Below are 12,165 nucleotides of genomic sequence, written 5' to 3'. Positions count from 1 at the left end.
GTTACACTTCGTCGAAGGCTAAGTCTTCTCGACCGCAGTTGCTTGTGGAGTCCATAGTAGGCACAACTTCCGCTGATCATTCGCCGCCGGATCTCACGCCTGATGTTATTGTCTGCGATCACCAGTGTGCCGACATCGACAAAGTCTTCCACTATTTCCAGCTCGTCGCCGTCGATCGTGACCTTGTTATTACTAGACAAGAGGGCTCTATCGGTCTCGGACCCGCAGACCAGCATATACTTCGTTTTGGACGTTTTAATCATCAACCCAATCCTTCCTGCTTTGCGATTCAGTTTGCGGTAGATCTCCTCCACTGCCGCATATGATCTGCCGACTATATCAATGTCGTCAGCAAAGCAGATAGGTTGACAGGATCTGTTGAAAATCGTACCTCGCATTTCTCCCCTCGCTCGTCGAATAACACCGGAACGAACAACCGTGATAAAAGATCTTGTGTTGAAATGAAGAAGTCGTAACAAGCCAATATCTGGTAAGATTATGTTTGAACGTTTGTAACATTCAACCGATCTGAATAGCTCTCTACAACAGATTATGGGCCTCTCTAAAGTTTTATTATTATTATTATTATTATTATAATTTATTATAGACCTTTTAACCACCCGGGTCATTCGGGTCTGTTTCTTATTGGATTTACGTTTTTCTATGTTGTAACAATCTAGTTAATTCAGTTGGTGTTTTTCGTTCTTATAATTGACGAAGAAGTCTCGTTTGTTTGAGGAAAGAAATTAGTATGTCCTCACTTTCCGGTTTGTTCGAGAGGACTTCAGTGATATCTCCATTGATGAGAAGATTTAATCTGATATCTTCATATTTTCGGCAGTCCAGAAGAATATGCTCGGTTGATAGTTGAACCCCACAGACTTCGCAAGTTGCTCTGCATTTATCACTGCTAAACAGGCCAGAATGTGTAAGTCTTGTGTGTCCGATTCTAAGACGACTAAGAGTCCGGTTTTCTTCTCTGTTCGCCCTGTCTTGCCAAGCAAATGTTGCGGGTTTTACTTTTCTAAGAAATTTTTCTTGTTCAGCTACCCATTGGTCTTTCCATATTTTCCGTATGTTACATTTAATTTGTCTCTTTGCGTCTTGTGCAGGAATTTTCATGTCAAACGTTTCCAGGTATCTACCAGCGTTCGCGAGCTGATCAGCTTTCTCGTTACGGAGAATTCCGGCGTGTCCAGGGATCCAGCAGAAAACCACGTTCTTATTTCGGGATTCGATTTCGGTCGCCTGAATCCAAGGATGTTTTGATGATCCGCCTTCGATGGCATTGACACAGCTGGCCGAATCGGAGAAAATAATCGTTGGTATGTTGGATGTTGTCATGGATGTTGGATGTTGGATGTTGGATGAATTCAAATGTTTTAGACCAGATTCCTGATCCGACTTGGTTCCTAACAACAGAACCATCCGTAAACGTTTGATGGAAGCTGTTATATTTCCGGATTACGTGTTCTCGAAACATTTTAGTTGCTTTGATCGAGGAGACTCCAGTTTTGAGTGAGTTTTTAAATGTCCAGTCGATTTTCGGGGAACGCAAGTGCCAAGGGCGATAACCATGTCGTAGAATTGGCTCGATGGGACTCAAAGTTTCTAAGCAAAGGTTTTCTAGTGTTCTATTGGTACGATCAATCATGGGATGGCAAAATACCGCATTCTCTTCCAGCGTCTCAGATCTCTGATACATTTGTATGGCTTTGAGACTAAGCTGTTCGGCATAAGTGTATCGGAACGGTAAGAGACCGGATTCAGCGTATATCGATAAAACAGGGCTGGATTTAAAGGCCCCTGTTACACTGCGAATGATTGAATTGTAGGCTGGTTCCAGAGTTTTTAAAATTTTTTCCCCGCCTAGACTATACAATCCGACACCATAAAACATTTTGGGGATTGTCAGATTACGATGGAGCTTCATTAGGGTGCGTCGGTTGGCTCCAGTCATGCGATTGCCAATCATTTCGAACAGTCTGCTGGTTGCTCCCAAGGATTGCTTACATTCTCTGGCGTGCACCCCAAAGCGGAGGCGTCGGTCGATGGTTAGGCCAAGGACTTTAGCTGATTGCACTTCTTGAACTTGTTGGCCATCAATCTGGATAGGAGGGGCTTCAAGGTGTTTGTTTTTGCGACATACGTGTAGAATTTGGGATATTATCGAAGACAATGTGAATCCTACTTCTTTTGACCAGCAGTCAATGATGTCGACAGCTTGCTGGATATTTGCTCGCACAGTTTTTTGGTCTTTACCCCATGCCATTAGGAGAATATCATCGGCGTAAATTAAAGGCTTGACGTTGATTGGAATTCTGCTTAATACTGAGTTCATGGCAATGAGGAACAGAGTAACCGATATAACAGCGCTCTGAGGAACTCCATTCTCTTGTAATTTTGATTCAGATTCCTTGCCGTTTACCGAAACAACAAATGTTCGATCTTCCAGAAAGCTCTGTATGTATTTCCCCATCTGTCCTTTCACGCCCCATGAGTTTAAAGATGACAAAATCGGGTATCTCCATGCTTGATCGTATGCTTTACTTATATCAAGAAGCGCGATGTCACAATGCATGCTTTCCTTTAGAACTGGCTGAAACAAGAGTTCCAGGTCACCAAAGTAAGCGTCGGTCCCTTTGCCGGATAAAAATGCGTATTGTTCAGTTTTGAGGAGTTTGTTTTCGGTCAGAAAACCGATTAGCCTTCTATTCACCATTCTTTCCATAACTTTCCCCATGCAGTTCAACAATGTTATGGGGCGATTATTATCTGGTATTCTGTTGTTTTTACCTGGTTTGGGGATCGAAATTACAATGCCGTGCTTCCAATTAGCCGTTAGCTGACCGGAGTTCCAGACACAATTGAAGACTTTCAAAAGAGCCAATTTTGCAGCATACGGTAGACGTTTCAGGATGGGATAGCTAATGGTGTCTGATCCGGCGGATTTTCCGTGGCTTCGATCCAGTGCCCATAAAAGCTCTTCGATTCCAGAAGCAGCGTTGAAGGCTAAGTGTTCTCCCCCCTCAAACGATATATGGGTTTTTTCAGTTTCACGTTTACGGATTTGGAATTTGTCAGTATAATTTTCGGTAGCGGAGGTTGCAGCAAAATGACTTGCAAAAATATTCGCTATTTTTAAGGGATCTTCAATTAGCGAAGATTGATGAAGACGACGTTGACCACGTAAAGCATTAACTCTTCTCCAGATGTCCTGGGTAGGTGTATTGGGATTGATACCTTGTACAAATTGTTCCCATGACGACGTTTTCGCTTCCCGAATTGCAGCTCGTGTGGCGTTGCGAATGTTTCGGAAGTCCTTCAAAGCAGCCCTTTTTTGGGGGTCATGGTTGGCTAGTTTTCTTAGGGTTCTCAATTTTTTCCGTCGACTTTTAATCAGAGTAGCTATTTCCGGATTCCACCAAGGTAGGGATTTCTTGCCTATACTTCCGGATGTCCTTGGAATGCTTATGTGGGCAGCGTTTTTAATAATCGAGACAAGTTCATTACTATTTAACTTCAAATGGGGTGGTAAAGCTTCCTGAATGTGTTTTTCAAATTTTTCCCAGTCAGCTTCTTCCAATATCCAACGGTGTCGAATTGTAGTTGATTGGTGGTCTGAGTTTATAGATAGTTTTACTGGAAAGTGGTCGCTATCCCTGCAATCCTCGTCAACATTCCAGATGAACTTATTTCCCAATGTTAACGTGAGATCCAGTGGAGAGGTAGATCCAGAGACTGGATCCAAACGGGTGTGATCTCCTGTGTTAAGAAGTGCGAGGTTGTGATCAGTGATGAACTGCTCAATCATTTCTCCCATCCTATTTGATTTACAACTGCCCCATACCGGACTGTGGGCGTTGAAATCACCCATCAGTACAACAGGTGAAGGAAGTGCTTTCATGATATCCTGGAGACTTAAAAAGAATTGCTCAGGGGCGCCGTTTGGAGAGAGGTAGATTGATACGAAGGTTGCTTGGATAGGATGATTTACAGAAGCTGCCACCAACTGCAAATCTGTATCTGTTGTCAAGAACGTATGAGGTATATCGGACCGAATACCCAGAGCTACTCCATGTTGCGATGAGCAGGTGGATCCAGATTTGAGTTTCCTGCAGTAATCTTTTTTGAGGTTACAGGTAGGGAAATCATTGATGCTGCATTTAGTTTCCTGTAGGGCTATTATCGAGGGGTTGTCGGTGAGTATGAGATTTTGTAGCTCTGCCAGGTGTCCCCTTAGACCACATATATTCCAGTGAATAGCTATGACTTTCGCTCTTGGTTTATGGCTGCTGCTATGGTCGGTTGTGTCCGGTTGGCTCGGAGGAGGTTGTTGATTAGTGAGACCCGGATTTTCTGGTTCTGATGTGCTCCGGAACGTTGTGTTGGTAATTGATGGGAAGCGTCTCGAGCTTGTGCCTTCGCCAGGATCCCAGCTGGGTGATAACGTTAGTAGGTGCTGGTTGTTGGCCGAGTTGCTGCATGTGTTGGATCTGTAATGGTTTACAGCGTTGGGTTCGGTTCGGTTAGGATAAACATGGGTACTTACTCGTGACCCCAAACCGGCAGTCTCCTTGAGACTGTGGCTCGGGGTAGAAACGGGTTGAAGCATGTCGTTGTATTGGTTTGGAGTAGCTGGATTGGTTAGAGTGGTTTGTAATTTCTCCGGTGGCTGGTTGATTGCTAACTTAAGTATCTGAGTTCCGTTCCAGGTGTTACTGACGTTGTTTTTTGAGATGGGTGGAGTGTTGTGGCCATGCTTAGGTCTTGATTGCCAGGCAGTATTATTCACGTTCAAGACGAAATAAACTGTTTTCGCTTGAACTTCTTCCGAGTGTCGAATTTGTTCCAGGAGTTTCAGGGATTTCGTAATCAGATGAGTCGCTGTTCGATTGGATCATTTTTGAGTCGGTGTTTTTCTGATTAGCGGCGGTACTGATGAACTTTTTTGACTCCATATTCGGCGGAGAGCGGTTCCCCCGTTTCCCTTTGGGGGTGTTTTTGGTTAGATCGTTGTTCAGTATATCAATGTAGGCCGATCTTGTTTTGCTTTTGGATCGTGTGTTTAAAGCGATTTCAGGAGCAGAAACGATCACAGGCTTTTTGGCGGATGATTCCGAGGGTTTCATGAAAGTATTCGACGTTTTGATTTCAGACTGAAGGGCGTTATATTCGTTGCATTTTCTTTCGTACATCCCTTTTAGTTTATTAAATTTTGCTTCGAGATTATCGCATATAGTCTGTAGTTGCGTTAGCTTTCCAACTTTCTTTGTAAGTTCCAGGATTTCTGCATCTTTTCGAAGAATATCAGCTGCGGCGCTACCCATCACTGCAGTCGCGAAAGAGGGTTTGTTCGACTGGCTTGATGCGATCCGTTTTCGGGCTTAAGACCAGGTCAGAGACTCGTCAGTTTTTAAACGGATAATTGATTCTTCTTCTCGAAACTTCGGACATTTTCTGTTAATTGGAGAGTGGTCGTTTGATCCTTCTGGGCAGTGTGGACAGTGGAAAGGGAGTTGGCATGGATTTTCGAGGTCGATCGGATGACCGCCAGCACAACGGAAGCATTTAGTTTTGTTGGGGCATCTTTTTTTTTGTGTGTCTATACTCGAGACAGTTTTTGCACACCATCGGAGATTCGTAGTATGTACGAACTGGTACTCTAGTCCAGCCAAAAAAGATTTCAGTCGGGAGTCGTGTGCCGGAGAAGGAGTGAACGATAAGCGGAGTGTTGACAGATTTGCCGTCTTCTCTGCGTGTGATCCGACGAACAGCTAAAACACCCTGAGATTTCAACTCATCCAGCAGCTCATCAGGCGACAGGTCTATAGTGTCCGCCTGGTAACACAGTCCCTGAACCTTATTCAGGGTCGGGTGGTCAACCACCTCGACTGTGGTGTTAAAATCCAAACGGGTTATAGTTTTGAAAAGCTCAAACAATTCCACGTTATATGTGGAGATGGAATAGCTTTTCGCATCATTTTCCATGTTGAGTTGCAATTCTTTCCGGAGAGACCCTCTTCGCAGTTGATTCTCAATCGCATTAGCAACGAAAAAAGGATTTTTTGGTAGGTCCGCGGGGGTCTACCCCTGGTCTTCGAATTTGGAGCCACCGCTTTTTTCCATCAAACATCGATGTCCGCATGTAGGGGGTAAAGGCGAACTGTCTACATCTGTAGAAGCCCGTCCACCCCCGCGGGGTGTATCCTCCATGGTCCCCTCAGACCGAAATTTCGTTCAACAACTTTCTGGTGCAGAAAGGTTGTTCGTCTCTGATACGTGATTTAATCAAAATGTATGGTCGAGGAAGCACGTTTGTTTGGTTAATCCAAACAATGGAAGCAAGAGACTATACAAATTGCCCGAGAAAAACTACTTAACGGGGTTATTTCTCCTTTTTTCCTATCGTACATTCACCGCGACGGTTTTATCCGTGAACATTAAGCAGGTTGATAAAATAAATGCGCTTTGGACGTTTAGAAAACAACGATTTTTCCGCGACGCGTTAGCCGTACAATTAGCTTCCAATCAAGGTTACTTTTCGACTGAAAGTTTTTTTTTTTTTTTAGAAGCTTGAAATTGTTGTGTCCAACTGGACAATGGACACAGCATGAGTTTGAAAAGAACGAATAAGTAGACAGGAGATGCGGGCATTGCCTTGTGAATCCTCCTACAACCAACAAGTGTTTTCTTATCCTCCGTGAATCCGAACATATTGTAAATGTCGTCATCAAAATCGCCAAGATGCTTAGCTGCCGTAGGCAAAGTAGCTGGGACCTCATACGTGGGATCGCTAAGCACGATTTAGAACTCGACAAAATGGACGCCGTGACCGCCTTTCTCCAAGGAGACCTTCACGAGGAAATCTACATGAAGCAGCCGATGGGATTTACCGAAGGAACGAAGTTGTGTAAACTGAATAAAGCTCTTATGGGCTTAAACAATCACGCCGGGTGTTGAACCAAAAAATCAACGCAGCGCGGAAAAGGTTTAGCTTGGTTTCGACGAAGTACGATCCTTGCGTTTACTTCTCATTGTTCCAATCTACGTTGACGGCAATACCCTGTTGTCAAACAATCGGGCCAAAATGTCTGAGTCGGTTTAGCATGAATCCCGGATCACACTGGATTGCGGTGAAGCAAGTCGTGCGTTATCTCCGAGGTACATCGAAGCATGGATACATGCGCAAAGTTGATATCGTTGTCTACTGTGACGCTGACTGGAGTCGCGATCTGGATAAGCGCAATTCTACTAGCGGGTACGTATTCGTGGCGCAACGAGGAGTGATATCTTGGTCGTGTAGGAAGCTGATGACAGTGGCCTTATTAACGGGCGAAGCCGAGTATATGGCGTTATCGACTGCGGTCCAGGAAGCAAGTTGGTGTCATGGAATTACGGCAATGTTTGGTCAGCAGGCACCGATAGAGATCCGGTGCGACAATCAAAGTTGTCTCTCGATTGCTAGAAATGGAAGCTACAATCCGAGTACGAAACATACCGATATTCGGTATTTTTATGTTCGAGATGTTGTCGAGAGAGGTGTCGTCGATCTAATCTACGTGGGAACGGAGAGACAGATGCCGACGAGTTAACCAAACCTCTACACTCTACAATCAACGAAATTTGAAATCAACCGAGGCAGTATGGTATGGGTATTACTACGTCTTCAGGAAGAGTGTTGAAATGAAGAAGTCGTAGCAAGCCGATATAAGTTTTGTGATAAGAATATGTTTGAATCAATTGTCATTGCGTTCGTAACAAAACAGTGTTACGAAAAACACCTTATTTAAGATCCAGTCCAGTTAAACTCATGGTCTGTATGACAACACAGTCAAAGACCTCAAATAAATAATAGGCACCCTTTAGCACTTCGTTGAACATCATGCAGGATAGACCGTAGTCTTGTCGAAGTCCCCTGCGTGATTTGAATGAACTCGACAATTAGCCCGAAATCTGTACACAGCACAGCGTTCCATCTATCGTAGACTTGATCAGTCTGGTCAGTTCCCGAAAAAAGCCGTTCTCGTGCATAATTTTCCATAGCTCGTCAAGGTCGATCGTGTCGAATGCGGCTTGGTAGTCGATAAATAGATGCTGCGTATGGTGTCCACGGCATTTTTTGGAGTATTTGCCGTAATGTGATGATCTGCTCCGTCGTAGACTGTCCCGCCATGAAGCCAGCCTGGTGACTTCTCACGAATCTGTTTGCTTGTGGCGTTAGGCGGCGGAATAGGATTTGGGATGTCATCCTTACCAGCCTACTTTTTGCTATTCAGCTGGCGAAAGGCTTCCTTAACTTCGTTGAGAGTGGCTCTTCCTCGTCATTGGCTACGCCGGCGATGTAGACTCATCCAACGCCTTGGTCTCCTGCATGTGCGCCGATTAGGTGTTCATCACCTCACGATTGACCGTCGGGATGCCTCCGTCCTTATCCCGGCACATTTGGACTTGCGGCATGAAGCCTTTGCGGGAGGCGTTGAGCTTCTGATATAACTTTCGTGTTTCTTGGGAGCGATGCAGCTGTTGCGTTCTTTTCGTCCATCACCCTCCTACACTCCTCGTTGAACCAGTCGTTCCGTCGAGTTCGTTCCACATGCCCGATGACATTCTCCGCAACGCTGTTGATGGCTGTCTTGATGGTATCCCAACAGTCCTCGAAAGGGGCTTCATCAAGCTCGCCCTCTGCCGACAGCACTGCTTCGAGCGATCGCGCGTAGTCTGCTGCGACCTCAGGTGGCCTCAGTAGTGCGATATTCAACCGAGGCGGATGTCGGTTTCGTATGTTATTCACTACGGAGAGTTTTGACCGCATCTTCACCATCACCAGATAGTGATCTGATTCGATGTTAGCACCTCGACAGGATCTGACGTCGATGATGTCCGAGAAGTGCCGGCTGTCTATCAAAACGTGGTCGATCTGTGATTGCGTTTGGTACGGTGATCTCCACGTAGACTTGTGTGGCAGGCAGTGCTGGAAAAAGGTACTATGTACGGCCATTCGTTTGGAGCTTCCTATTTTCAGTTTGTCCGATGTCGATCTTGATATCATGATTTGGATAGCTGTCGTATTCACGTTCCAGCTGCGCGTAGAATTCGCCTTTGTCGTCACCGGTATTTCCTAGGTGAGGGCTGTGCACGTTGATGATGCTGATGTTGAAGAGCCGGCCCTTGATCCTCAACCACCTGCTTCGCGCTTCGTCATCTTCACTATCACTATAAAAGCTGTTCCAAGCTCGTGTATGTTGCCACATCTCTGGTAGATGGTATAAAAAATCTCGGAACTCACGTACCGTGGAGCCGTTCCAGCATACCTGTTAAAGATTGTTTCAAAGATTATCTTATTTTCAAACGAATGCCATCATCAAGTTTTGTGTTCAGTTTTTTGTATTTTAAAACTTAAATTGCAATTATCTCTTAACAAAATTTTAATTTTATGGTGCCCTTGTGTTCGGCGTAAAATTTTACGTAAAACTTACTAATTCACCCAAAACAATTTGCGCCGTACGTAAATATAATTTTTGTTAAACTGAGTTTTAATAACCACAAGCACAGCACTGAAAACCAAATTTTGTTTTTTGGTTATTTTACGTTGATTTTCTCTAGCTTAAAATGGAACTGTTGCGTGGAAAAAAACCTGATTCGTGGAATGATTCTTTGACATATGTATATATCTTTTTCAGGCTACAAGAAACCGAAAATTTATTGAACCGACGTGTGCTTAAAACCTGGAGCGAAGTCTGAAATTTGTTGCATGAAAGAAGAAAGAATAAAAGGCCGAACAGATGAAGTTTGATGCTCCATACATTGTACACAACAAAATACGGAAAGTGGTAACCTGATTATAAGATTTGTATTATCCATACGTAGATAGTGTTAACCTTCCTTTATAGATATGTTTTTTTCTGATTACCTTAGACAAGACCTCCATGATATTTCGTATTACACATTTTAAATCTTGGCTAATGATGTTTTCAAGAGATTTTTTGAAACAAATTTTCTATTTTGACCCTACTGCGGTAAAGCTCTCGCAGTACTTTTCTTTCACCGTATAATGATTTTTCGGAGCATATAATTTGTTTTTATAAGTAAAACAATGCAAATGTAATTATTATCTAATGTTTATTATTAATCTTCGAATCTACATTTTTACAACTGTCTTGCATTACACTAGAGACGAGCTAAATAAAGTTCATCTAAAAAATAGATAAATAAATAACTTTTCTCCACGAGCCCGGCAGCATTTATCACATAGGGGTGCAAATTTGCTCTTGGTGGCAAATTTTGGCTTCAATTCACACTCTCGATCGATTCTATTCGATCGCTTAGTTATCACCTAGAGATGTCATCCGGTCGTGCTGCGTAGCCAATTCTGAACGAATCGAGAGCTACTAGAAAATTCTATCCCTGTTTGTTGTTGGTGTGTAGAGGTACTTTTTCGAACTTTTTGTTAATGATGTTCAAAACGTTGAAAGAACTCGAAAACGGTTTGGCTTAAACCCTTCTCAGATAGGGATAAGCAGAAGCATAACTTGGCCTTGGGTTTTGAGCAGGTTTAGCTTGAGCAGTTTGTTGTTGTTGTTCTTGTCGCATGGCCTGAAGTCGTTGTTTCTTAATTTCCTGCTGGCGGTACACGAACAGAGGCCGGAAGATGATGGCTCGTTTCGATCTGGATGGGGTCTGGTCAGTCAACTCCGAGAACACATTTGTATTGATCGCTGGATCATGGTCTATCGCTCCAACTGCACTTTCTACACTTTGTTTTTGCTTCGTTTCATTATTCAATGGAACAGCTAGGACAACTCCGACTAAAGTTAGGCAAACCATAACCTGTAAAGATAACGTTAATAAAATTGTATTTTCGTTCAAAACAGTGAAACCAAATGTTTATTAAGTACAACAAAACGTTTAATGTTAAATATTTCTAAACTTCAACAATGTTTGCATACCTTCATTGTTTGCGCCATCTTTTCTGTAATTATAACCTGATAGTTGTTCTCAAATAAGAATAATATTACTCTGATAATATGTTTGCTCTAATTTGCTTGTCGATAAATCACTTTTAATCCGGGTTACAAACTTCGTTTAACGTTGTTCCTGTTGGAAGATCCAATTGCAACTACCGATATTCAATGGCTGGTGCTACCTTGAATATATATTTTTTCCCATTCGGTTCGATTCAAAGTTCGCACGTTTTGCGTCACCCCACTTCCCAACATACACATTTTTTGCCAAGACTGATACTTGATCCACCTAGTAGTAGGATCCTCACCCAATCCAAATGAATCATCCTTGGTAGATCATCAGCGAGGGAAATTTTTTGTTCCAAGAGTGCGTGTAATTTAAGTAGATAACTGAACCTTTGTTTTACATCAAGGCTACCACAATCTTGCAACATTACAACAAATTTAGATATTTTAGGATGACTAATTTTAGCACCTGATGCTGAAACAGCTGTTGTAGACATAATAACGATTTATCTAGATAGAAGATGTCATTCGATGGAAAAGGGCTGGTGATTTCCAAACTAATTAGCAGGATTCCTGATCTGTTGATGCATCTGTTTGCATTGTAGTAAATCGGATGTACTCACACGGACTTTGGATTTGTAATACCTACAATAAATATTTCGTCACAACTGCATTCTGTACTGAAAACATGTGTAAGTCATCTTTTTCCCAGGAATCTGCAGTTACGCATAATTTATGGTTTAGTTAACAAGATTAGTTTAATTGTTTTTACTAAGCCTTTTTTACATCAGTTAATTCTTCGATTTATACGCTGATTTCTTTTAAAATTTTCAAAACGACAACTTAGATTTAGATATCCGAGACATTCAAACTATTATTCCGTTAAATCTACCAAACGTGCTGTGATAAAAAAAAAAACAAAATTCATGACCTTTTAACAGTTTGCTCGGTAAAATTGCATTATTTTGGAGCCTAAACGTTGTTGAATGTTCAGTGAAATTCACATAGGCAATTGCCGTTTTGTATAGTTACATTCACAGTTACAATTACTGGAATGCTTAACGTGCTCTGCATGTTGTACAAGTCGTTGCCAAAGTTCGTTGTTGGGGCTGTCATCTAATGAACCTAGCTTGCGGGAGCCGCATTTAATAAATTATGCCGCTCGCTGCGAGACAGACGATGTTTGAGCCGATTT

The 12,165-nt window shown here is 42.8% G+C and overlaps 2 protein-coding genes across 2 annotated transcripts; one reads left to right on the top strand and one right to left on the bottom strand.

Annotated features, from left to right (window-relative positions):
• Positions 1 to 7,109: 7,109 nt before the first annotated feature.
• On the top strand, positions 7,110 to 7,595 carry LOC129752363 (uncharacterized). The gene has a single exon (XM_055748151.1). It carries the CDS (start codon positions 7,110 to 7,112, stop codon positions 7,593 to 7,595), a length of 486 nt encoding a protein of 161 aa, XP_055604126.1.
• A 2,544-nt stretch (positions 7,596 to 10,139) lies between these two features.
• On the bottom strand, positions 10,140 to 11,108 carry LOC129755650 (uncharacterized). Its single transcript, XM_055752265.1, has 2 exons — positions 10,950 to 11,108; positions 10,140 to 10,830 (listed from the first exon to the last, which is right to left on the bottom strand). The coding sequence occupies exons 1-2, from the start codon at positions 10,965 to 10,967 to the stop codon at positions 10,495 to 10,497; spliced, it is 354 nt and encodes a 117-aa protein (XP_055608240.1). The 5' UTR covers positions 10,968 to 11,108; the 3' UTR covers positions 10,140 to 10,494.
• Positions 11,109 to 12,165: the final 1,057 nt, after the last annotated feature.

This window comes from Uranotaenia lowii, chromosome 3 (genome assembly GCF_029784155.1).
Source record: "Uranotaenia lowii strain MFRU-FL chromosome 3, ASM2978415v1, whole genome shotgun sequence".
NCBI lineage: Eukaryota > Metazoa > Arthropoda > Insecta > Diptera > Culicidae > Uranotaenia > Uranotaenia lowii.
This window is presented reverse-complemented; position numbering and strand designations above follow the sequence as displayed.